We start from the raw sequence: 25,269 nt of genomic DNA, 5'->3' as shown, positions 1-25,269 counted from the left end.
CTCAATTGTTGTAAAAGATATACATTATAATAGGTACATAAAGTCAATTAGCTTGATCGTAAGGTTTGGCATCAGAATAATTTTAATTTAATACTTTTTAATATTATATATGCTACTTCAGCTATTACTATTTAATAGTATACCTACTACCACCCTACTTATTTACATGTATGTTCTTGCATTGGTCGACACTACAATTTTTGCAAAGGAGGTCAAACCAGGGATGTTGCGGATGCCGATTTTTTGACATCCGCGGATGCGGATTCGTATGTGGATTTTTAAAGGCTCACATCCGTGGATGCGGATGTCAAGATAGATATGTACATAAAAAACGTCAAATATTACATTTTAGTAATTTTTATTTCAAAAAACCGGCCAAGTGCGAGTCGGACTCGCGCTCCAAGGGTTCCGTACATTAAGTCCCACTCACGCTTGACTGCTCATTTCTAATAGGTTTTTTTGGCTAATGACTAAATTACCTAGCAGTCTAGCACTTACGCCGATGCTAAGACGTTCCTGTACCGACCTGTTCCACATCTGCATCCACATTAAACTCCGTGTCGATTTTATGCGGATGCGGATGGTGAAAATAATGCGGAAGTTCCGCGGTTGCGGATGCGGATATTCGCAACATCCCTGGGTCAAACCATCTTGAGTGTAAAAAGTGTGAGTATACGTACGGCCGGCGTCGGAACACATTTGGCAATATAAACAGAAACTGTATTTTTTTTACATATTTAACGGTTTAAATCCAAACCCACATCAAAGAGATTTTATTCGTTGTTTTCATCACTAAATTTGATTGTTAAATATAATGATCAAACTTAAAACTTCGTATCAAAATAAAGCGATTCAAATGTTTTTATTATTGTTTATTGAGCAAGCTGCTCATATCCGTTCATTTTTCAGAATATTTTCATTACAGCTTCACTGAATAGATGAAAGAGCAGCGTTAGTATTTTGTCTCGGCCTTTCATCTCACTCGGATTCATCGAATGTCAGTTTTTCCACGCGATATAATTTCATACTTTAACAAGCTCATTTAACATAAAGTTTTAAATCACTCATGAGGCAATGCTATTAAAACATCGTGAACTCTATTAAGTTCCAGCGGTGGATAAAAGTAATCGGTTCTCATGAACTCGATTATAATTCCGGCGTGTCCCTTACAACATTGTCACAGGCTGTGCTTCACACTACTTGTTTATTTAGACTGTGGTAGCCTTTCATCTAGTATACGTGAGCAAATAATGAATGTAAGACATGGCTGTCAGGGTTGCAAGCCACGGAAGCAAGGAAGAACGCAACTTTGGCCCATAGATAGTTATGGCGTGAAATGACACCCGAACAATTAGTCATACAAAAATTACATGAGTATTTTTAAGAGTAAGGAAGTGAGAAACATCAATCAGTCGTACAAAAATTACATGAGTAATTTTAAGAGTTAGGAAGTGAGAAACATCAATCAGTTTTTTAATATCTTAACTTATAAGCAATATAAGTTACTTTCATAAACTGTTAGAAGGATCCTTTGTCGTTCTTTCCAAAGCATTCATTGGCAAGAGCGAGTATATCTTCGATCCTCGACAACCCTAGCCGCTGACGTCAGGCCGGACACGGTACATCAAAGCTCGCCACTTCAATGATTTATTTAGGTACCTATCTATTTGCCGCGGCCCAATTACAGGCACGTACATTTCGTGCTTTTCCATAATAAAGAGTTCACCATCGAGGCCTTTGATGTCTAATTAGATGGCTAGATGAGCTGGTATTGTGGTAATTGATTGATTTATTCACGTGTGCTCCCCTTGTTTCCAGTGATTTGGATATGGGCGTTAGTAAAAATTAAATTTAAAACATAAAACCCGGGGTTACCGGTTAAGCCTGGAGTTACCATGGTTACCAGTAAATATTCGGTAAAATTTATCATTTAATGATAACGAAATGACGAAGGTAGCTCTAAATTAAAGAATAATGAACAAGACAAGCGGGAAATCTGAATACTACTAAGTGTGTCTATAAGTAATTCATTTTTTTTGTCTACTCTGCTTACTTGCCAATGATGGAACTAAAAATAAGATTTACTTAAGTTAGCAGAACATATTTACTTCAATTTTTTTTTATGAAATATGTTATAGGTAACTCATAGTTTTGTAACATTGGAAGATGGTTGGTAGCATATTACTTTGTTGTAAAGCTTCTTCGCTTTGTTTTGACGTCTTTTTTCCCGGGCCTATTATATACGTTATTTTATAATACAGTCATAATAACACTGCTACTTACTCTGTAGTGTTGTGTTCCTGATTGTAACGTTTCTACTGCTCCTAAGGATTAATAATACACAGGTCACAGGCGCTCATAGACCGCGGTGAGGTACTGTCTGTGATGAGCTGAGCCTATCTACATATCACGATTCGTTGGGCAAACTTTAGTGCGTGAAGTAGCAGCAGTAGCAGTAGCAGGAGGAATACAACTAAATGTTGGTAGAATGAGCATATGCATGCGTTATCTTGTATACTTGGCTTAGTAACAACTAGAAACTAATTTTACGATGACGACGTAAGTTGGGTTTATTTAATGAAAGGATGACAAATATCGTACTAATTAGTACTTCAGTGCAGTAAATTATAATTAGCGACTTCCTAAGCTAAAAGGGTTTCTGTTGAGTTTGTGGAAATGTGCGAGCAATCTTTTAAGTTTAATGAAGTTAGCAATATTTAATTGGAAGCGCTGGTGGCCTAGCGGTAAGAGCGTGCGTCTTTCAATCCGGAGGTCGCGGGTTCAAACCCCGGCTCGTACCAATGAGTTTTTCGGAACTTAATGTACGTGTGAAGGAAAATATCGTGAGGAAACCGGACTAATCCCAACAGGTCTAGTTTCCCCTCTGGGTTGGAAGGTCAGATTTCAGTCGCTTTCGTAAAAACTAGTGCCTATGTCAATTCTTGGGATTAGTTGTCAAGCGGACCCCAGGCTCCCAAGAGATGTGGCTAAATGCCGGGATAACGCGAAGAAGAAGTTAGCAATAATTGACTTAGTTTTGTGTTTCGGTTGAACTTGAGATCTCAGACGTTATTTATTCACTTATTTATTAATCTCAAAGTCAAATGGCGTTCTAAAAGATTTAATCATCTGTCGAAAGATGGCAGTAAATTTACTGTACCACAAAATGTACTATGACAATAACTCTCTATTACACTCTATTCTCTTTGCCCATATAGTAGTGTGATTAACCTACTTAAAAGAACAAAATAAAATATGTTATTTGTTTTGGATAGATGGCAGCACCATCTCTCTCGCTATACCGTTGTTAGAGCAAAGGATTCGTATAGGAGGCGCCCTTAGAGTTGTTCAAAGACGCCTAGCCTTTCAAAGATATCATATACCAGCGAATTTGTGACCGGTACTGCAGTGGCTGGGTTAACTAGGTCAGGACGTTAGTCGCGTAAGCTGAAGATGCGGGTTCGACCCGCCTCGCCTCGGCCACCGGTGGACTTGGTCACTTTTTCTTTAGTGTATGATATCTGTATCAATTTATAATGCTGGGTAAATCCGATAAATTATAACTTCGGTTTCTATGTTGAGTCCCTTTCAGCCCACAGTGCGCCGGGTAGTTGGCTACCCCAACTATTATAGTCGGTAGGTATAGGTATATTTAAGTACATCCTTAATTAGAATACATCCTTTTAGGCACCTTCTGGGCAGGCTCGCTCCATCGTAGGCCACGTCTTTGCCTCGGCTAGTCTGTGGCCATGAGTAAGCCCATTAATTATATATTAAAAAACATATTTTATTTAATGAAATAACTAAAGAATCATCAAGTCTCATAAAATCATTGACATCGCACCTTATCGGTAACACTCATCTCATTACCGGTAACATACAAACTTACTGGTTAGATTCCCAAATGGAAAGATACTGGTATCGAGAATTAATATTCTACAACCCGCCACTTACCTACATAGCTCTTTTAATTAAGAAAATAATGCTGCGTCATCTTTCTTTGCGATAATAAGGTGACATGTGTTACCTAGCAAAAAGACAAATAAAAAGCAATTATAATATTTCTGTATTAAATTTAATTGCATCTATTCACACACCTTTCTGGGGTAGGTTTTCAATGAGATTTAAGCTAACAAAACACAGTTTATATAGCCTTACTCGAAAACTTATATTGCATTTATAACTAAAACATGAAATGGGAGCTCACTTAAACAACAATAACAACAATTAGTTTTCGATGTTTTACAGTCAAGTTTCAGACAGATTTATTTACCTGTTCAAGAACGTACTTGTGCTGGCACAAGTACATAGTCAACAAGTAACACTTACATGGAACTAATGCAGTGGATCCCGAGGAGTAGGTACCTACTAACATTACTGATATGCCAACTAGGAAACGGCCTTTACCGAGAAAATATATGTCTGCACTCTAATTGCCGCGTCTGCAAATTTATGCGTTGGCAATTAAACGTCGTTTATTCACATTTTTTCACACAAAGGACACATCCCTAATTACCATATTTAACAACTACTGGATACCTACTCCAAACTGGACGTACTTATATCAGATTTTATTTCTATGAGGAATTGTAGAAAACTTTTATTTAAGTAACGGTGTTGACAACATAATTTTAAGGCATATACGTATGTGTAAATATACACAGAACAATGTTCAACTGACTAAATCATCCATTCAATGAGTCCCACTCGGATCCGAATGTATCCATCTCTGCTTAGAGAACTATTTCGTTGTTTATGTACAACTAACTCTCAGGGTTCACAATGTCATCTGTGCAGGTAATGTTATTTATTTACATCAAAGAGACCTCTAATACAGAAAATTTATTGCGTTTACCTCTCTTAAATATTCGCATTATTATTACAATATATACTTACAACAGGGACAGTATGTACAAAACTATAGACTCAATTTTGGACTTTCAGTCTCTACTTTTAAAATATTTTACAGTGTTAAGGAAATAAAACGAGGACACAACTATCCATCCATCGATCAACTTTCATACAATAATACAAGGCCATCTTAGACGTATGTAAATTCAAGTTACTTCGGAGACCAAATTCTAGTTAGTATTTTCGAACGGAATACTTGTGCAGGAGAAGCGCGACGCGGCGGGCTGCGCGTGCGCGCGACTCGGTCGGCGCGCCTCGGGGCTGCTCAGTGCTCTGAGGGCCTACCACGAAAACTGAAATTCGCAAATTGCGGGGATCTTTCTCTTTTACTCCAATGAAGGCGTAATTAGAGTGACAGAGAAAAATGCCCGCAATTTGCGAACTTCGATTTTCGCGGTTATAGCCCAGGTCGAGCCGCGCGGCGAGCGTGTGGCCCCGAGCCGCGCTCCTCCTCCTAATGTCTAAATTCTTTACTATATATGTATGTACCTACAGTATGTTAAAATATTTACGACACTCTAACGACAAATGAAACGTCATCAATAATGAAATTTCATTTATGTTTAACATAGACGATCATAGTCTTCTGACTAGAAATGAATTACTCAGATTTCGAAAATTCTCAACAAATCTGGTACTGGTAGTTATTTAAACTTAATATAAAAGGTTAAGGCTACTGACCTCGTAAAATAAATAGTTAAAATGCGATGTTAGATTTATCTAAAAACATTATTAAACAATATACATAATGTGGACGTAATTAAGAAGCTTATTTAGAAACGTGAAATTTAATATCAATATGAATTAGGTATATATCAGTAGGTACGCAAGTAGGTGCAATGCGCATGTTGCATATTGCTCTTGTTGTACATTATGTATTGTCATTATTTTTGACGTTTCTGAATACGCCTCTAGGCACTAAAATATATGGGAGGAATTTGAAAATAATAATTTACACTCTACATAGGTATAAATAAAAGTTTAAACAGTGTTATTTTATCTAAAAAAACGTAACACATGTTAATACCTATTCTTCAATTATAGATCACTTTGTTTAACCACCTCCGAATATAAATACATCAACGTGTTTGTTGCAAGGTCCAACTGGTTAGCACCTAGTATTGTCGGTCAGTCGGCCCGGCGCGGCGCGCGCGGAGCGGCCGGTGGCCCCTCCGCTCCACTATCACATTATTAAGCTTCTCTACCGGTGCACATTTATTATTATCATGTATAATGTATGTATACATATTTATAACATTAATCTATAGATTTATTTACAGGTGAGAAGGCCCTCGCGTGGTTGCGTGGCGACCGGCGGCACGGCGGCGACGGCGGGTCGTGGTTATTGTCGGTGCGCCAGCGGCGGGCGTGGGGCCGGCGGTCAGGCGCGCGGCGGCGGCGGCTCGGCCAGCGACGACGTGGACGACGAGGAGGGCGAGGGCGCGGGCGGCGCGGGCGCCGGGGCCGCCAGCGCCAGCGACCGCGAGTACTCGAGCAGCGCCACGTCGGCCGGAGTGGCGGGCGGGTACAGCCCGCGATACAGCTCGGCGCGCCCGTACGGGTGCGCGAGCCGCGCGGCCGCCGCCGCCGCCGCCGCCGACTGGTAGAAGGCCGAGGCGGACGGAGGCGGCGGAGGAGCGTCGCCGTCTTTACTCGCCATGTCCGCCAGTGACCATATTCGCGGCTTGGCGGAGGCGGGCGTGCTGCCGGGGGGCGCCCGTGAAGGCAGGTGCTGGTAGGCCGGGTGCAACGGCCGCTCGTACGGCTCCGGCGACTCAGGCCCGCTGTCCGCGCGCGACTCTGACCACTCCGACTCCGTCCTTTGTCCTAGCATATCCAACCTTTGCTGTGGCCGGTCTCCGTCTTCGCTCGAACCGGTTCCAGAATCCTTCCCATCTACAACAAAATTTATTACATTGTTTTCAATTCCTACATTTTAATTAAAGGTACATTAGTATTTCCCACATTTCGCCGAGCAATTGGGTCATAACGTGGGCTTGATTTAGGTACAGCTTATAATACATACCTAATACATCCTTGCCGTCGTTGCTCTTGTGGTCATCGTCATCATTATTATTGTCATCGTCGTCGACCCTGTTCCGTGGCTCCCACGTCATCTTGTTCTCCTTCTTGAGGCGGCGGCGCGCGTTGGCGAACCACGTCGAGACCTGCGTGAGCGTCATCTTGGTGATGATGGCGAGCATGATCTTCTCGCCCTTCGTCGGGTACGGGTTCTTCTTGTGCTCGTTCAACCAAGCCTTGAGAGTGCTCGTCGTTTCTCGTGTAGCATTTTTTCTTCTGGCTCCGTTTAGGTCCATTCCGTATCTGTTAAAAATAAAGAATTATGAGTAAGGATTAAATTTTAAACTGATTATGTCGTAATGGAATTATGAGCGTCACCAATCTTCGATAAGAAGACAGGCACGCAAATTTTCACCCCGGTCGAGGTGCTTAAATTTTTTATGGGAACAATCATGCATAAACGGCAGAGTCTGATTTGGGCGAGATTTAAGATAACAGTTTTGGAGACCGCCGGGCGGGACCCTCGCCGCTGCCCAATGAGAGCACCAGCATAATAATTGAAATCGCGATAAGCCATCGACTGCTGCGCCAGCGCTAAGCCCGGCTTATCTTAGACACAGCTAGCAGCACGCATTTGTTGGACCGTGCGCCCTTATTTGAATTGCCCTATCTTTATTACGATGCAATTCTCGTATCGCCAGCCGGCTTCAGTAAGCATTATTAATTAATTAAAATATTATCGTTAAGTTAATACAAATGGTCAATACTGCTACGACACTAACTAAATACATACCTATGTGTAGGTATACCTATACAAAAATACTCAATTTTGCAAACTCGAGTTTATCATAGCCGCACATTGTTTCAAATTTTATAACATTTTTGTTGTGGAGTGCAAACGTTCTGCCGGCTCCATATGCCGCCAATGCAACAGTCGGAAATAGAGTAGGGTGGAAACTGGGTATGAGTTGTATGGGAAATTAATAAAACTGTCACTTAAATCGTATAAGTGACGGGCATCGCCCCTTATCGCTGCACTCCGCGTTCCGTTTTGAGTCTTATGCCCGCCTCCCAGGGCTCCGATCCGCGCCTTCTGCGGCCGCGGATCAACTCGTACTACCCATTGTTAAGCTCGTTGTTGACTTAATAATACTCCTCACCCCGATCGACTAAAATCCTTATAAATAAACATAAATGAATAAAGTTTTTCTTATTTAGCAACGTGATAATCTACACATCTCTTCGTTAGGAAGAAACTTCGAGTGCAAAAAATCCTGCGGCGTTATGAAAGAGTGGCTCAATAGAAAGTTAGTTCACGTTAAATGATTATCTGACCGTAAAACACCGCTTAAAGGCGACATAAATTTAATGACGTTCGCGTCGGAGCGGGCCCCATGAATGAACTAACATCCATAGAATTGAAGTGACAATACGAAAGTGGAGCGACGCCAAGCTTAGGCGTATTCCACAAACAAAAAAACCTTCATTTATCCACGGCGTGCCACTTTCACAGCATCCGCGCTCGCGGGGGATACCGCCGCAAAGCGTGCATTTTTTTATTATTTTCCTTCCCCCGGCGCGGCGCAGCGCCCCGGCCGTTGCGGCTTCCCCTTCTCACCCTCACTCCTCCTTCAATTAAATCCCTATCTAACCCACCACCTCATGCTTCCTACTTAAACTCATAAAAATGAGATAAACACAAAAATATTGCTGGTACCTAAAGCTGTTGATATTAAACCTATTGCATCCGCGGTTAATTTGGACGTTTAAATTAATTTTTTTATGATTTTAATCACGAGAGGGGAGGAAGCGGCTTGATATAATCGTCATGAAACGCTTTAGCCGAGCCATTTCATAAAAACGCAAATCCGCTTATTTTCCGTTTGGATAAAACAGTTTGTGCTTTGTATCGTTAAAATGTAGGTACACATCACGAACATTAGGGTTTCCACGACAGGGAGGACTCCAAAAGACTTGTAAACCCCGATAATTAAGTAAACTCAAACCTTGAGTACTTAATTCACCGATTGAGCTGTTAGATTCTACATAGTTTATTTATTTTAGTACATTACGAAACAAGTGCGAATTACCTTTTCGCACGTGTATTGTACGACGTTTTACAGTATATAAATAAAATAAAACACATTAAAAAAAAAAGCCATTTATTCCTTAATATCGCTACATTATAAAAAAGAATTGACGGATACGAATGCATGCATTATTTACATTTTAATTTTAATTCATGAACAATTTACTTATAAATACATTCAAAATTTTTACATTTATGTCATTTATTTAATACTTAATTTGATTGAAATATGATTAAATTAACTTAATACAATTTATAAACTGAAATAAATGTCATATACTCAGAAAAAGTGACCCAAGCCTCTAGTACACAGTAGTATGACATTTATTTCAGTTTATTATTTATATAGTAGTGTGACTACTCGAAATAATAACAAATTAAAATATTTTCTGAAAATAATTTAATTTGTCCTAGTATATTAATAAAATTTAATTGTCAATTTGATATATGTATTATGTCTAAGATATTAAGGACCTCTCTCGAGTATAGGCCTCCTCCAACTCCTTCCATTTATCTCTTATTTTGCCTTTCTCCACCCATTGTTGTCCTGCTATTTTAATAATTTCATCTGACCACCTTTTTAGTGGTTTTCCTTGCCTTCGTTTTCCCGCTGGACCCGGCCATGTTGTCACTGTCTTTGTCCATTTGTTGTCATTCATTCAAGAAACAAGAATGAATTACAGTACATATGACCCTTTAAATTTTCGACATACGCACGTATAGTGCTAGTTACCGCAATAGGGCGGTAAATTAGCACCATATGTAGGTACTGTAAAAGTAGTTACAAGGAGCGGTAATTGAATTAATCGGTATACCTCTTTGGGTCACTGAGCCAGTGATGTATGTATGTATGTATGTTGTATGTATGTATGTATACTTAGGTGCAGCTGAAATCTAATCTAATACCTTTAAACGAGCAATTCTTGCTTATTTATTTATTTATATGTATATATATGTAGGAATGGAACGTAAGGGGATAGCGTGAAACGGAACGTAAGGGAGAGAGAAGGATGACAAGAGGTGCGAAAGGGACGGGGAGAACGATTTGAATGGTGAGCGAGCGCACGTGGATTACGGTGTTAAATATTCATAAAATTAGTTTATCATAGTTAAATAAAACAAGTAAAGTGATATTTTGGTTTTTAATTACGAGGCCTAACATAATCCCACATAATTTTGGGGGCTCGTCCGGGATTGCCTCTAAAAACCAAATAGTTGTTCGACGGTGGCACGTGGTCGCGCGCAACGTACCGGCGAAAGACGGCGGCGGTACCAGAACACGGCAAAAAGAAGATTGTTCTCCATTCCAACACGAAGACACGACGAAAAAATAAGAAGGTTGATGTACGACGATCAAGACGAAGAAAGAATTTTGAGTATTCTAAGCTCAGAAATTGGAGACGAGAAAATGGCGGCCGACGCGTGTGCTAGCCTTTTAAACCTCACTGTCATGACGGACAGTATTACGAAGTTTAGCGGCGACGATAAAGCGCACACGGCGTCGAAATGGGCGCAAGATATAGAAGATAACTCAGAAATCTTCAGCTGGACGGAGGCGCAGAAGCTCGTGGTGGCGCGTAGATCCTTGGTGGGCACGGCGGCGTTATGGTTGCAGTCCGAGAAAACCTTTAAGAAGTACGACGAGCTTAAGGCGGCATTGCTTAAAGAGTTCCCGGATGCAATCAACACTAAGGAAATGCACGAGCTTATGGGCAACAGAAAGAAGAGAAGAGAAGAGTCTTACTATCAATACATGCTCATTATGAAGGAGCTCGGTAAGCGAGCTAAGTTTCCGGATTACGTCGCGATACAATACATCGTTGACGGCATTACGGACTACGAACCTAATAAATCTATATTATACGGGGCTACTACTTATCCCGTACTCAAGGAGAAGTTGCTTTTATATGAAAAAATGAAAACTAAAACGAAGAAAGAAGACAAAGAAGCTAAACCTAATAAGATAGAAAAGGACACGAAGTATAATAGTTCATCGTTATCATCAAGTCGAAAAAGGTGCTACAAATGTGGTGAAGAAGATCATCTGGCGGTAACATGTACTAGAGGGGTGAAATGCTATTTTTGCAACGATTTTGGTCATATAAGCAGAGAATGTCCATCGAAATCCAAGGAACGCGGCGGCGGCGGCGGCGGCGGCGGCGCCGGCGCGGCTGGCGGTGCGGATTCGTCGGTAAAGCAGTCTCGCATAAGCGGCGCGGGTGAGAAAGCGAGACAGCAAGCATCTCCGTCGGTAAAGCAGTCTGCAGCGGTGGATATTCGTCGGCAGTCGGCCATGTTTGGAATACTGGCCAATGAGGAGGCAGACGTCAACATGGCGGATGACAGCGTTGACAGTTACCGGCATGATGTAAACATTGCGACTAAAGTTGACGAATCGAAGACGAAAACTAATAAGAAAAAGCCGATGAAGTCAATTAATTTGTGCGGAGTGGAAATACAGGCGTTAGTAGACTCTGGCAGTGGATTCAATTTGATAAATAAGGACTCGTTCGACGAACTTAAGGTGAAAATGTGTGATGATGACTCTGTGTTTACCGGACTCGGTATGAAGGATATATTTCCTTACGGCAAGTTCTACGCTAATATGATCATCGACGAGACGTGCTATGATGACACAATATTTCATGTTGTACCTAATGATTGTATGCCGTATAAATGTATTGTAGGTCGGGAATTTCTTGACACTGTGACCATGGTTATGTGCAAAGGTTCCGTAAAGTTCTTGCCACTTGAGGATGAGGGATGGCTGGCGCGTCTGGATTGTGTGTGTGAGGTATTCACTGTTTCAGATCACGTACGCGATGGTACGGTAAGGGAAGAGGTCGAGCGTCTGGTCGCCGAATACAACCCCGTGCAGACCAGAGAGGTGCCGATCGAACTGAAGATCATTCTCAAAGATGATGTCCCAGTGGCGCAGCGTCCCAGAAGGCTTTCCATCGTGGAGCAGAACATTGTGGAGGAACAGGTTAATGAGTGGATGCAAAAAGGAATTATACAGGTGAGTTATTCCGAATATAGTAGCCCGCTAGTCCTTGTCAAGAAAAAAGATGGTTCAACCAGAGTTTGCGTTGATTATAGATTGTTGAATAGTAAGATGGTTAAAGATGAATTTCCCCTGCCACTGATAGAGGATTTAATTGACAAGTTGAGAGATGCTAAGTTGTTCAGTGTGCTAGACCTTAAAAATGGGTTTTTCCATTTAAGGATTAGTAAGGAGTCTGTGCCCTATACTTCATTTGTGGCCCATCACGGCCAATGGGAGTTCCTGAGAGCCCCTTTCGGGTTATCAGTCAGTCCGAAGTATTTCATGAGGTTCATTACCACTATATTTAAAGAGTTGATGCAAGAAGGTGTTATGATGGTATTCATAGATGACATTATAATTCCAGCCCAGACGGAGCAAGAGGCGCTACTAAGGCTGCAACGGGTGTTGGAGGTTGCTGCGGAGTATGGACTTGAAATTAACTGGAAGAAGGCCAAGCTGATATGCCGAGAGATTGAGTACCTAGGCCATCTGGTTAAAGAAGGTCAAGTACAGCCAAGTCCAGAGAAGGTAGAAGCAGTAGCGCGATACCCTGAGCCTGTGAATGTCAAGCAGATCCAAAGCTTCATTGGATTAACCTCATATTTCAGAAAGTATATAAGGGACTTTGCACAGATAGCAAGACCCTTAACGGATTTGATGAAAAAAGATGCAAAGTTTACCTTTGGTCCTGAGCAGCAAGAAGCATTCAATATTTTGAAACAGAAGTTAACGAGTGAGCCAGTGCTCAAGATTTTCAACCCGAAGCTTCATACCGAACTTCACACTGATGCGTCAAGCCAGGCTCTGGCAGGTATACTTCTGCAGACCAGTGAAGATGGAGAACTGCACCCTGTATACTATAGAAGTAGACGTACAAGTGAAGCTGAGAGCCGATATTCGAGCTATGAGCTCGAAGCTCTAGCTATAGTGGAGAGTGTGAGGAAGTTCCACCACTATCTGTTCGGTATACATTTTAAGATTGTGACAGATTGTCAAGCTTTTGAGCTTACTTTGAAAAAGAAGGAGTTGACACCGAAAGTGGCAAGATGGGTGTTACTACTGGACCAGTATGACTATGAGATAGAGCATCGAGCTGGTGCCAAGATGCCGCACGCAGATGCACTTAGCAGGAATCCATATGTGGCAACAGTGGTAAGCCTACATGAGAGGATCGGTCAAGCTCAAGAAAGAGATGAAGAGCTCAATGCCATTAAACAGCTGATTTTGAAAGATGGGCATTACAATGACTTTTATGTGGAAAATGACATACTATACAAAGGAGACCAACGGCAACTGGTGGTGCCTAAGGTAATGGAGAAAGAAGTTATCAAGAAGGTGCATAGTAACGGTCATTTTGCTATGAGAAAGATGAAGGAAGCTATAAGCAAAGATTACTACATAAGAAACATGGATAGAAAAATAGAAGAGGTAGTGACAGGCTGCATACCATGCTTATTAGCAACAAGAAAGGAAGGAAAGCAGGAAGGATTTCTAAATCCTATTGCTAAAGAAGGTACTCCACTGCATACATTGCACCTGGACCACATAGGACCGTTGACAGAAACGAAGAAGCTCTACAATCATATACTTACAGTAGTGGATGCATTCACGAAGTTCGTGTGGCTCTACCCGACGAAGTCAACATCCAGCGCAGAAGTAATTAGTAAGTTGCAGCTACAGCAGCAGACGTTTGGTAACCCCACACGTATCATCACAGATAGAGGTACAGCATTCACTAGCGGAGCCTTTCAGAAGTACTGCGAAGATGAAGGAATCCAGCATGTGACGATTACCACTGGAATAGCAAGGGCGAATGGTCAGGCGGAACGCATTCACCGTATTATGATCCCCATGCTAACGAAGCTATGCATAGAAGACCAGTCTACTTGGTACAAGCATGTCGGGCGAGTACAGAGAGCTATAAACAGTACTTACCAAAGAAGTATAGATACCTCGCCTTTCCAGCTGTTGACCGGCACTAAGATGAAGTGCAAGGAGGATGTAGAGATATTGAACCTTTTACAACAGGAAACCATATCCCAGTTTGATGAAGAAAGAGAAAGTCTAAGACAGAAAGCTAAAGAACAGATACAGAAAATTCAAGAAGAAAATAAGAAAAGTTTCAATAAGAAGAGGAAAGAGAGCTCCAAGTACGAGGTAGGCGATCTCGTCGCAATTAAGAGGACGCAGTTTGGGCCAGGGCTTAAGCTCAAGCCAAAGTTCCTCGGACCCTATAAGGTAACCAAGGTGAAGCGCAACGACCGATATGACGTGGAGAAGTTGTACAGCGGCACCGAGGGTCCCAACAAGACAGCCACGTCTGCGGACTTCATGAAAAGATGGCCTGAGGAGGACTGCGAGTGATAAGGTAGTAGTCTAGCCCTTTTTCTCTTATTTCTCGATTGGCAAATGTTATAATTAGTATAAAAGACGGACCTTCTGCATATAAACTTGATCTCGTGTAGAAAATTCCTGGTTCCTAAAATTTTAAGCTAAGATGCATATTTTGTTATGTTATGGTTGGTTACATTTTAAAGGCAGCTAAAATGTTAAAAAGTTGTAAAATGTTCCTATGTTACTTATGCTGCCAGCTGTTTTCAATATGTTTAAAACGTACCATGAGAGTTAAAAATATTAGCAGTGTTTTCTAGATTTCAGTAAATTGTTAATGTGCCATATTAAGATGCTCAATTTTCTTAGATGTGTAGTATGCAGCAGATGTGCTTAAATTAATAGTAACTTTTTATTTCAGAGCATGGCACTATACTGATGTAAGATAGAGTTAAGATACTTACCGTGTACTTACCTTTACAATGTTGAATGAATGATGTGCAGATGAATGAACGTGTGAGTATATCTGGGGGCAGATAATGATGTGCAGGACAGCCGAGAATGTAGGAATGGAACGTAAGGGGATAGCGTGAAACGGAACGTAAGGGAGAGAGAAGGATGACAAGAGGTGCGAAAGGGACGGGGAGAACGATTTGAATGGTGAGCGAGCGCACGTGGATTACGGTGTTAAATATTCATAAAATTAGTTTATCATAGTTAAATAAAACAAGTAAAGTGATATTTTGGTTTTTAATTACGAGGCCTAACATAATCCCACATATATTTCGGGGATCTCAGAAACGGCTGTAACGATTTCGATGAAATTTGTTATATGGGGGTTTTCGGGGGTGAAAAATCGATCTAGCTAGGTCTTATCTCTGGGAAAACGCGCATTTTCGAGTTTTTATATGTTTTCCGAGCAAAGCTCAGTCACCCAGATATTGATAAATAAAATAGCAACCTTTCGAAAATTAAGAGGCAGGCTCTTATGGGACAAATAACTAAAGTGTAATTGTATACTTAGGTTTAAATATGAGTGATCATGCCGCCGGGGGAGTGACGCAGGTTAAAGGCTTCGGGATATAATGTTACTACACTTCGATTTAACCAATGACACCGTCGCCGGTATAGAGTTACACGGTGCCATATTTTGAGAGGTAATAGATGTACACCGTTTTCTTTACACGCCAGTAGGTTGAGCAACAAATTAATCTATGGACTAGAACTTCGAAAAAAAGTTGACACGCCGACAGGTTTTGTGTTAAAAGTGACATGGGACAGTGTCATATGAGGGAAGATCGTGTTACTGGCAGAACTCGTTCCTTCCCGCACTATCGCGGACAGACAAATTGTGATAATGTAGCCGTCAGACCCGTACATTATTTAACTGTGAAACGTTTTCAATGAAAACGTACTTAGGTAGTTTATGTAAATGCCATTTACATAAACTATCTAAGTACTAATTATTATAAAACGAAATATATACACGATTGTGTTATGAAACTTGTTATGCCAACATGGGAAAATAAACCAACAAACATCGCCTTTCATGCTACAAGTAAATTACTATGTTCGTAAAAATGATATGAGATAAAGCTAATTATTTTGCCTCGTAATATAGGAATGGGCGCACGCAACGACCAATCTCGGGGTTATGGACGAAGTTGTAAAAGGTACGATACAGGCCCTAAATATTGGTGGGTAGATAGGGCGGTCGGGGGCGCGGCACGCCAAAAACACATTATGAGCGGGCAAAGCGCCATTACGGCCAACCGCACGCGTCGCGCAAGCGATACCCGCCACCTGAACATGCTAGCCGGCGACTAATTGGTCAGCCCCATGCATAAAAACCCTTATAGAACAACTACGGGGGAGCCTCATGTTTCCGCCTAAAACGTAAATAAAACCCGAAACATTATAAGCCGAGTTTGGAAATAATTTAGATGACTAGTTACTTTGTGGGAAGGTAGTAGAGGTAACGCGCGCGGTGGCTGTGTAGGTGTAGCCACTGTAGCCTGAAATTTAGGAAGAGCTACGAAGCAAGGTGTTTCCGACGACACGACGCACCTTTGGACTGTGGTGCCAACTAAATGGCAACCCCTTCGTTCTAGAAGAGTAGACAATCAATACGAGTAAGTAAATTCATTGATATGAAGTCGCAAATAACGAGTTCACTTCACACATTACATTAGATAAAAATATCGTAGATCAATATGAGTTATGCACTGACCATCCAGCCTCTAGACATAGCATAGTCGCGCTACCCCCTCTGCCACACATACGGTAGCGTTACTCCATCTTCGAGTCACGCCTACACCGCTTACTTCAGTCGGCGGACCGGGCTCGGTCTAGAAACTTCGGTAGCTCGAAGAAGTTTTTGCTATCAAAAATGCATTATTGTTGTGTCAAATTGTGTGGCAAGAACACTAAAAACTCTGGTGTACAAAAAATGGCATTTCATTTCACAGGTAAGCCGATTTTTTAGAGAAATGGATAAAAAATATTTTAATTTAAGCGTCTCATCAAATTTGACAGCGCTTGAAACTCGATGACGTCTTTTAAGAAAGTCTCTTTCTATCGCGCTGCATCCGTATACATCCTTTCTTGTCTTTTATTACGTGACATTCCTAAGCCCAAACTAGTGATGTCCATATCCATAGAATGTGATTGTTTACTATTGACAAGGTAATTCAATTCAAATCGCATAGGTATTTGCGAAAAATTCACTATAAAACAAATAAATAATATGAGAATTACACTTACGGTCAGGTACCAATTTTCCCTTGAACATAAACGATATTGTCAATTCAGCACTACATAGGTACTCGTATTACTTTTAGCGATTATAAAAACATTGCAAATTTAAATTAATCACAAGACCAATTTTATACAAAAACACACGGTTGCAATTTAAAATGCATTATTTTGATTCCATTTTTGTTGAGAATAGTGCGCGTCGGTTTAACTTTTTAATTTTTGCTTTTTTTCTGTGTACGACTGCCAACATGGCAATGATACTTGAACATTCGGCCAAATAATTTAAACTTCATTTAGTTAGATTGTGTTAAATAACATTTCATTTACATAATAACAAATAAATATTTGATTTAAACCATGTAATAACTCTTAATAGAATTATACAGGGTGTTTTTTACAGAAGAATATTTAAGCACCCTTGTAACATCTAATGAATAGTACCTAGTAATTTTTCATGTCATGTCTTGCCCTAGCTAATACTTATTTATATTTTTATTTTTTCCCATGCCCTTTTTTTCTCTTGCCTTACCTTTGCTAAGTTATCTTAGACTTAGTAACTAATACATTAAAAAAACACTTTGTTTATACTTTAATATATTATTCGTAATTAGGGGTGAACTGAAAACCAGCGCTGTGACAGCTAGTCTGTAACACAGCAAATGCTGAGTCCATTCCTTTTGTCACACCATTGTTATAGACTTAAGAAACTATGTTATGTCTCCTATCTACATGTATAATTGTTTGTTTTTCTCTTATCGTTTGTGTATTCTTGTATGTGTGTGGCAATAAACAATTTTTATTCTTATTCTTATTCTTCTATTCTTTTTAATGGGTGGGTATACCTACTATAGTAGGATACCGCGAATACAGGGTGGATTTTCTTTTTGGCTCAGTGAGGGCAGCTACCAGATCCCGTACTGCTACGAGAAAACGGTCTTAAGAGACCTTCCCTCGATTTCAAATTAATGAAGATTGGCATTTACAGATTTTGGAAAAAACATACAGGATACGAGAAAAAGGTCATTTTTGACAAACTTTTTTTTTTATGCCAATCGATCCCATTCCTATTGAGGATCAAAAGCTTGTATGGAAGCAAAAAAAAATTTCCGGCTAGAAAAGCCACAAATCGAGGAAAACTTTTCCCATAATATTTGGCCAATCAGTCCTGTCCTGTTACATTTAAGAACCATAATACTGTATGAAGACATTGCTGTACGAATGATGGGCGAGGTAGAAAATTGTGAATAAAATTTCACATTTTTTTTTTTCTATACCACATAGGTGGCAAACAAGCATACGGGCCGCCTGATGGTAAGCAGTCACCGTAGCCTATGGACGCCTGCAACTCCAGAGGTGTTACATGCGCGTTGCCGACCTTTTTTTAAAAACCTGTACACTCCTTTTTTGAAGAACCCCATATCGTAGACCCTCGGGAAAACCTCGGAAGGGAGCTCATTCCACAGCCGGAGCGTCCGCGGGAGGAAATTCCTCTTAAACCGCACAGTACGCGACCATTTAGGTTCTAGGGTGTGTGGATGAACACCCTGCCGATGGCGAGCGGTGCGGTGATAGAAAGCTGCCGTTGGCATCATGTCAAACAATTCTTCAGAGCACAGCCCATTGTACAAGCGGTAGAACACACATAAGGAGGCAAGGTCTCTCCTCAGACTTAAAGGTTCAATACCGCTTGTGAGTTTGGGATCATCGACGATTCGTACAGCGCGCCTTTCTCGTCGAAGGGGGGGGGGGGTTGTTTTCTCCATAGTAAATGTATGGAAAAAGTTTTTATTAATTTGTGGCTTTTTAGTACATTACCGTAAGTCGACCCCTAGGAAACTATTGATACTGGATAGGAATGGAATCGATTGGCATACAAAAGTAGCATGTGAAAAATAAAAGTTTTCATTTTCATTCAAATATTATGGGAAAAGTTTTCCTCGATTTGTGGCTTTTCTAGCCGGAATTTTTTTTGCTTCCATACAAGCTTTTGATCCTCAATAGGAATGGGATCTAATTTGAAATCGAGGGAAGGTCTCCTAAGACCGTTTTCTCGTAGCAGTACGGGATCTGGTAGCTGCCCTCACTGAGCCAAAAAGAAAATCCACCCTGTATATAAAGCCGCAACCCGACTGATTAATTGACATAATTGCTCTCCCAGAAGGGGGTTCCTGGGGTATTTGACTTTGATACGGTCGTATAGAGGGGGTGGTTTGGTGACTTCCAGAAAAATCCGACTTTTGGTCTACCGGATTATCCGACTTTTGGTCACTAAACGGTGACAGATACGTGGGAGATGCTCGACCAAATGTCATAGAGGGACGCTGACAGTTTCTGAAGCCGCCATTATTTTTTCAAAATGGCGGATTCAAAATGGCGATCATTTTTCAAAATGCTCCCAGCGCGCTAAAATTTTGGTCACGAAAACTCGGGGTCACCTAGCTGTATTCCTATGGATTTTTTTTTTTAATAAAACCAATATGGCGGTAAAAATGGCCACTTATTTTTTATGAAAAGCTTCAAAGGTGAGAGATAGGTGGGGGGTGCTCGACCAAATGCCATAGAGGGCCCGAGACAACACAAATTGCATTTAAAAAGTTTCAAAATGTACTAACTAACATAAGAACACCTTGTAATACCATGGTTGCAATAAAGAATTATGATTATAATAATAATAATAATAATTCATTTATTTCGACCAACATAGGATCATATTACATTATAGTATTACATTAAAATTAAATATAAACTAAACTAAATTACATTGACATAAATTAAAATATAACAATTATATTACCTATATAACCTATTCTAACACAAAGCTTTAGAGTGGCTTGGACACCAGTACGTGAATCATATGACAGTGATTCAGGTACTGGCAGTCAAACCTCTCCGCGAACGCCCTCAAGATGCCGCTGGAACTAGCCCGCACTCTGCGCACCAGGGATGTACAGCGTTTCCTCATTGTAGTGTAGAAACAGTCTACCCTGGCCTCCGCGAACATCCCCGACGCACTACAAAAACGAGGTAGTCCCATCAGCACCCTGAAGGCGTTGTTATATTGTATACGAAGAGCGTTGTACTGCTTTTGCGTATAGCACGCCCACAGATTTGCAGTGTAAAAGGTAGTACAGAATGCTCTGAAAAGAGTCTTTTTCACCTCAGTGGAGCAACTAACAAATCTGCGGGCCACCATATTCGCTCTAACACACAACGCTCTCCGCTCCCTTTCAATGTCAGCATCATCTTTCAAGTCAGAGGTTACCACATGCCCAAGGTATTTGAATCGGTTCACCCTATTCAGTGGAGTTCCGTTTAACTTAATAGGTGGTACTGGTGGTAGTTCTTTACCTCTAACTTGAAAGACCATGCATTCACTTTTTTTGACATTATATGTCAAACCGTGACTGAGTGCATATTTCTCACATATATTTATTAGCTTCGCCAGACCACAAGGAGAGGCACTCAGCAGCACCATATCGTCTGCATAGCTTATATTATTCAGACAAGTATCGCCAATGTCTTATCTTATAGATTATGATTATGATATGATTTTTTTTTTCAAGTTGGTCTGAGCGCGTTGAGATTTGGCATGCGGCGAGCTTGGGGGCCCAAGATTAGTATGTGAATTATTTTGTATTAACACTCAAAATGGCGGCGGACACGGGCAAAGGAAAATTTCCAAGTAGGTTAAGCGAACCCGAAGAGCGAATATCAGGCTGCGAGGCCGAAGGCTGACCCGCCGAAGGCCCGAAACCTTCACCCCGACTTCCAAGCGTGCAACCCTCAGTAATTTAAAGCGAGGCCGAAGGGCGAGCTGCGTGAATGAAGTGCTTCCAAGCAGGGATGTTGCGAATATCCGCATCCGCATCTCGTCTCGTCTCGCGCTTCTCTAAATCCCATAAGACGCCTTTTTACCAATAGCTTATTTTTAAATTAATTATATAAAGCAGATACACCTGCTAACGAAACCACAACGTTATGGGTTAATGTTTTCGAACGAACGAATCAACATAGCATTCAAAACATGCTTGCATATTATTACTGTTATTACATTATTGACCGTGATTGACAATGTTATTATTCAACGTGTCACATCACTAGCGCCCGGCAGATATTTCTGTCTGACGCCCACGTGTGTTTGAACGGACCAATCACGGCACGGGACTCGCTCACCTCGTCCCCCGCACCCCTGTATTTTTGGCAGCATCGGTTTCATGAAAGAATTGGCCTAAGTTGAGTCTAGAGGCTGGATGGTCAGTGGAGTTATGCAAGTTAGGCAGGCAAAACTTATGTATGTGCCACGCCGGATTTTGTTCCATTCAATTGAAGGGATGTTTACAAAAACAACATGACTGACTACACTGGTTGACACCTGACACGATGAACAATGTTCTTAAAAAAGTGTCAACCGCTCTAAGCAGTTATGTTGTTTTTGTAAACATCCCTTCAATTGAAATGGTATTTTAATCGATTAAAGATTTAGGTTGGGTTGAATTGATAAAATTAAATATAGAATAATAAGTTTTTGTTTTTAAAAGTCAGTAATATATTTATTTGGTGAAATAAACTATAATAAAAGAACAAAGCATGAATATATAAAGATAACTAAATGAAAAAAACAAGACATAAATTGTCGTCATTATCTGTGGCAAATTATTTTTCTGTTAAAATTGTTAGTTGACCCGACCGACGTCCGAGCGCTGATAACGTAATAGTGGGCATGTATGTCGTCCGCACAGTTAATTAATTCAAGTAACAATCTGTCTTTGTACGTGTTTACTGGCTGTAAAGCAGCTGCACCTTTGTCATTGGCAGCGTAATCTGACTGAGAAACGTGACCCGCAAAGGTGGCGCGAGACGGGGGATCGATCAACCGCTTCAAAAACTGACTAGTTTTATCAACAATTCGATCTCCTTTAACTCCGTAAACAATGAAATAACTGTACATACCTTTATCCAATATTGAGTCTTTGTTTCTCATTCACAATAGCCAAAAAACGCTTATTTGATTACATTTATATTCTCAAAGTTACAGGAAGAAAAGCTAAAAGTTCCCATTGCATTAGCCGCCTATTGTTATCCGGATTAAAGATAAAAGCGATCTATCATATCAGGCTTTATTAATTCGATCATATTTATAACGAGCTGCGGCCCGCACTTGCTTCTTGCACTTTATTTCCTTCTTCACGTCTACCGCATAGCCGACAGATATATGTTCCTCCTAGCCACCTGAAGCCATAATCACCTGAAGGTAAGGCATGTCCAGGTTGACGTGTGCTATTTGCTATATTTCAAGCTACCTATTCGTATAACCGTTTCGTATTGTCGCTAGTGAAGATCCGACCTAGAATCACATAAAGTTAGCTCGTTGAAAATCAAATCGTATAATATCACCTATCGGCCTGGGTATATCTAGCCTTAAGATAAGAATTTTAAATAAATAATATAATATAGTCGTTACAGGTTATGCTTCGAAAAATATCAATAATATAACCATTATATATATTTCATTAAAATTGTCCTAGTACATTACGTTTTCACAATAAAACATAAAAAGTATCTGATAAGGAGGTTGTAAGGTTCAGCTGTAAATGTAAAATTGTGGTGACACTTTCCACCTTTTATATAAATAAGTATACGCTTTCTTTGTTTTCATAATGTTACATTAAAATAAAACGTTAAATAAAAGAGAAATAAGTGAATAACAATCAACATCAAGAGACAACATTACCGGGAGACGCAATTACGATAAGTTCTTGTTTTTTACAAGTTGAAGAGCTAAGGGCGGTCACACTGTTCCTGATGTCAACATTGAAGATAATTAGTAAGCTCCAAAGTACATTTAAAGAATATATTGTCGGGAGCTGCATCATAAACAGAATTTACGATGTACGCAAGTAAACATATGTTCTTCGTGTGCGATATTTGAAACAATTACTTATCAATTAATGTTCCGCAGTTTAAATGTATTTGTTTACGGTGACCAGGGACAGATAGAGTTCATCTGGGAAGATGACAAGAGATGTTATTTATCAAGCGTCAGTCGGCAGCCCGGGCGGAGCGCAGCCCGGGACGCGGCGCGGGAGCGGCGCCGGCGCCGATACGGGACCTCACAAGTCGACTAATGTGGAACGAATAAACTAGTGAAAATTAAGTGTCGCGACCACGATTCCTCTGCTATCTCGGGTCACGTCTCATTTTATTGCTGACATATTATTAATATCTCTGTGAACATTGAATTTTATGCCTCTAGGAGGCATTGTTTCACAACACGACCTAAAGTGAATTGTGCAACTTGTTTCATCAGCAGTCTGTGATTGATTAAAACAACATTTTAAGGAAATAAATACTTAACAGCATTTTTTTACATTTCATTTTCATGGAAATTCACTGAAAAATTTAAAGCATGCCTGTAGTGCATCAGCTAGCTAGAAAAGTTATGAAGTAAATGGAATCAACATAAGTAGTTGCCAATATCTTAGGCCCTCAGAGTAAGTAGCCTACTTCATCCATTTTAAGATAGTGACTGTCCAATACTAAAATATCTTAGATATTTAGGGGTTGAGAGTAGAGTTTGTTTAAATATTTATAGGAATGACCACTTGGACTAAAATGGACGCTTGACCTCTCTGTTGACTATATTAAATTTAAAGATCATTAAATGTCAGGTGGCAAGAATATTACTCTACCTATTAGGTATATTTATTTTTACTTTACCAAATTTACTACAAAGATAAAGATAAAAGATAATTTATTCAAGTAGGCATAATTACAATGCGCTTATGAACGTCAAATAAAGCTAGGTAGACCGGCTCCAACCCTACACCTCTGCCCCGAGAAGATTTAAGTCCCCCCTCAATTGGAGGAGGGTATCGGACCGGCAACAAACTCGGCGGAACACATCTTTTCAAAAAAAGATACATCTTATAATTAATATTGTCAATAATTATCATCGTAATGTATGTTGCATTACGAGAAAATAAGTAAAAAAAAAATACAATTTTAATTATTATAGAATTCACAACTTCAAGGGCGCTTAGAAAAATAAAACATACTGGGTAATTTTATCTTTCTTGGCATTATTTTTTTTTAATTCCATTCAGAGATCTAACGATAGTAAATGTTACCATACTGAATTGGCCTATCTATCAGCTTAGCACACAAAAAAAATCAAGCATCTACCGCAATAATTCACGTCACCATAAATAAAAATCTCATCGTACTCGGCGATAGGTGAAAAATTAAAAAAAATCATAACTCCAAAAATACGAAAAATCGCGGAACTTACATGGGGGTGATTCAGATAGCCCTCTAGGTCCTCTACCTCCCAGCTTCAGTATATCACTACTTCTTGGGACACCTTGTATAAGGTGTACAATTTGTATGGAATCATACAAACGTTTAAAACACCATTTATTATAATCTTTTTTTACTTATTTATGAATTAAATAACTCCACAACGGCAGACTATTTTTTCTTTCGATCTCAATCACCCAATTTACTAAATTCTTATTGGAACTTCGATTAATTATCATATATGTATTATGCATATTTTACAAATATTACAAAAATAATTGCACTAAAATTAACTATACTGGACAATATGAAATCAATGGCAAAATCGGCAATCATAGAGCAGATCTATAAATTCAACAACCATCAAATTTATTTTTACTCTGACTGGTAACAATTGACTCCAGCTGGTAATTATGATACTTACTGGTGACAGCAACCATAACTTGTAACAAATGCAAGGTAACCAACAAAATACATACATTTCCTATTATTAATTTACCTGCCCCGTCTCGGCTATCAGCTGATGGCGACACCATATAGTAGGAGATCCGGCATATATGGTCGACCTTCACCGATCTGTTTGACGGATGAAACTTACATATTATGAAAGAAAATATGTTCCTGAACATAAATAAATAGGGTTGCCTAAAGAAATATGGTCAAGGCTATTTTTAATAAATTTTTGAAAAAAAAAAATTTTTTTTTTCTTCAAATTTCACCGATCTGTCTGACAAACGAAATAAGTTCCAATGGAAAGTATACAACTTGTACAACATAAATCAACTAGGTTGCCTATCTTTTTCCGGTCACTATTATG

At 40.0% G+C, this 25,269-nt stretch overlaps 2 protein-coding genes across 3 annotated transcripts in view; one reads left to right on the top strand and one right to left on the bottom strand.

Moving 5' to 3' along the window:
- Positions 1-5,802: 5,802 nt before the first annotated feature.
- The window catches only part of LOC134661689 (homeobox protein caupolican), a 75,621-nt gene continuing 56,154 nt past the window's right edge, over positions 5,803-25,269 (bottom strand). For both annotated transcript variants that reach the window (XM_063517853.1, XM_063517854.1), the window contains exons 4-5: positions 6,938-7,236; positions 5,803-6,807 (exon numbers count right to left, since the gene is read on the bottom strand). In XM_063517853.1, coding sequence (XP_063373923.1) covers positions 6,293-6,807; positions 6,938-7,236 — 814 coding nt within the window. In that variant the 3' untranslated portion in view covers positions 5,803-6,292. The remainder of the gene's footprint in view (positions 6,808-6,937; positions 7,237-25,269) is intronic.
- Positions 10,365-13,206, top strand: LOC134661584 (uncharacterized). Its single transcript, XM_063517713.1, has 2 exons — positions 10,365-12,041; positions 12,433-13,206. Exons 1-2 carry the CDS (start codon positions 10,365-10,367, stop codon positions 12,457-12,459), a joined length of 1,704 nt encoding a protein of 567 aa, XP_063373783.1. The 3' UTR covers positions 12,460-13,206.

The sequence above is a fragment of the Cydia amplana genome, chromosome Z (genome assembly GCF_948474715.1).
Source record: "Cydia amplana chromosome Z, ilCydAmpl1.1, whole genome shotgun sequence".
NCBI lineage: Eukaryota > Metazoa > Arthropoda > Insecta > Lepidoptera > Tortricidae > Cydia > Cydia amplana.
This window is presented reverse-complemented; position numbering and strand designations above follow the sequence as displayed.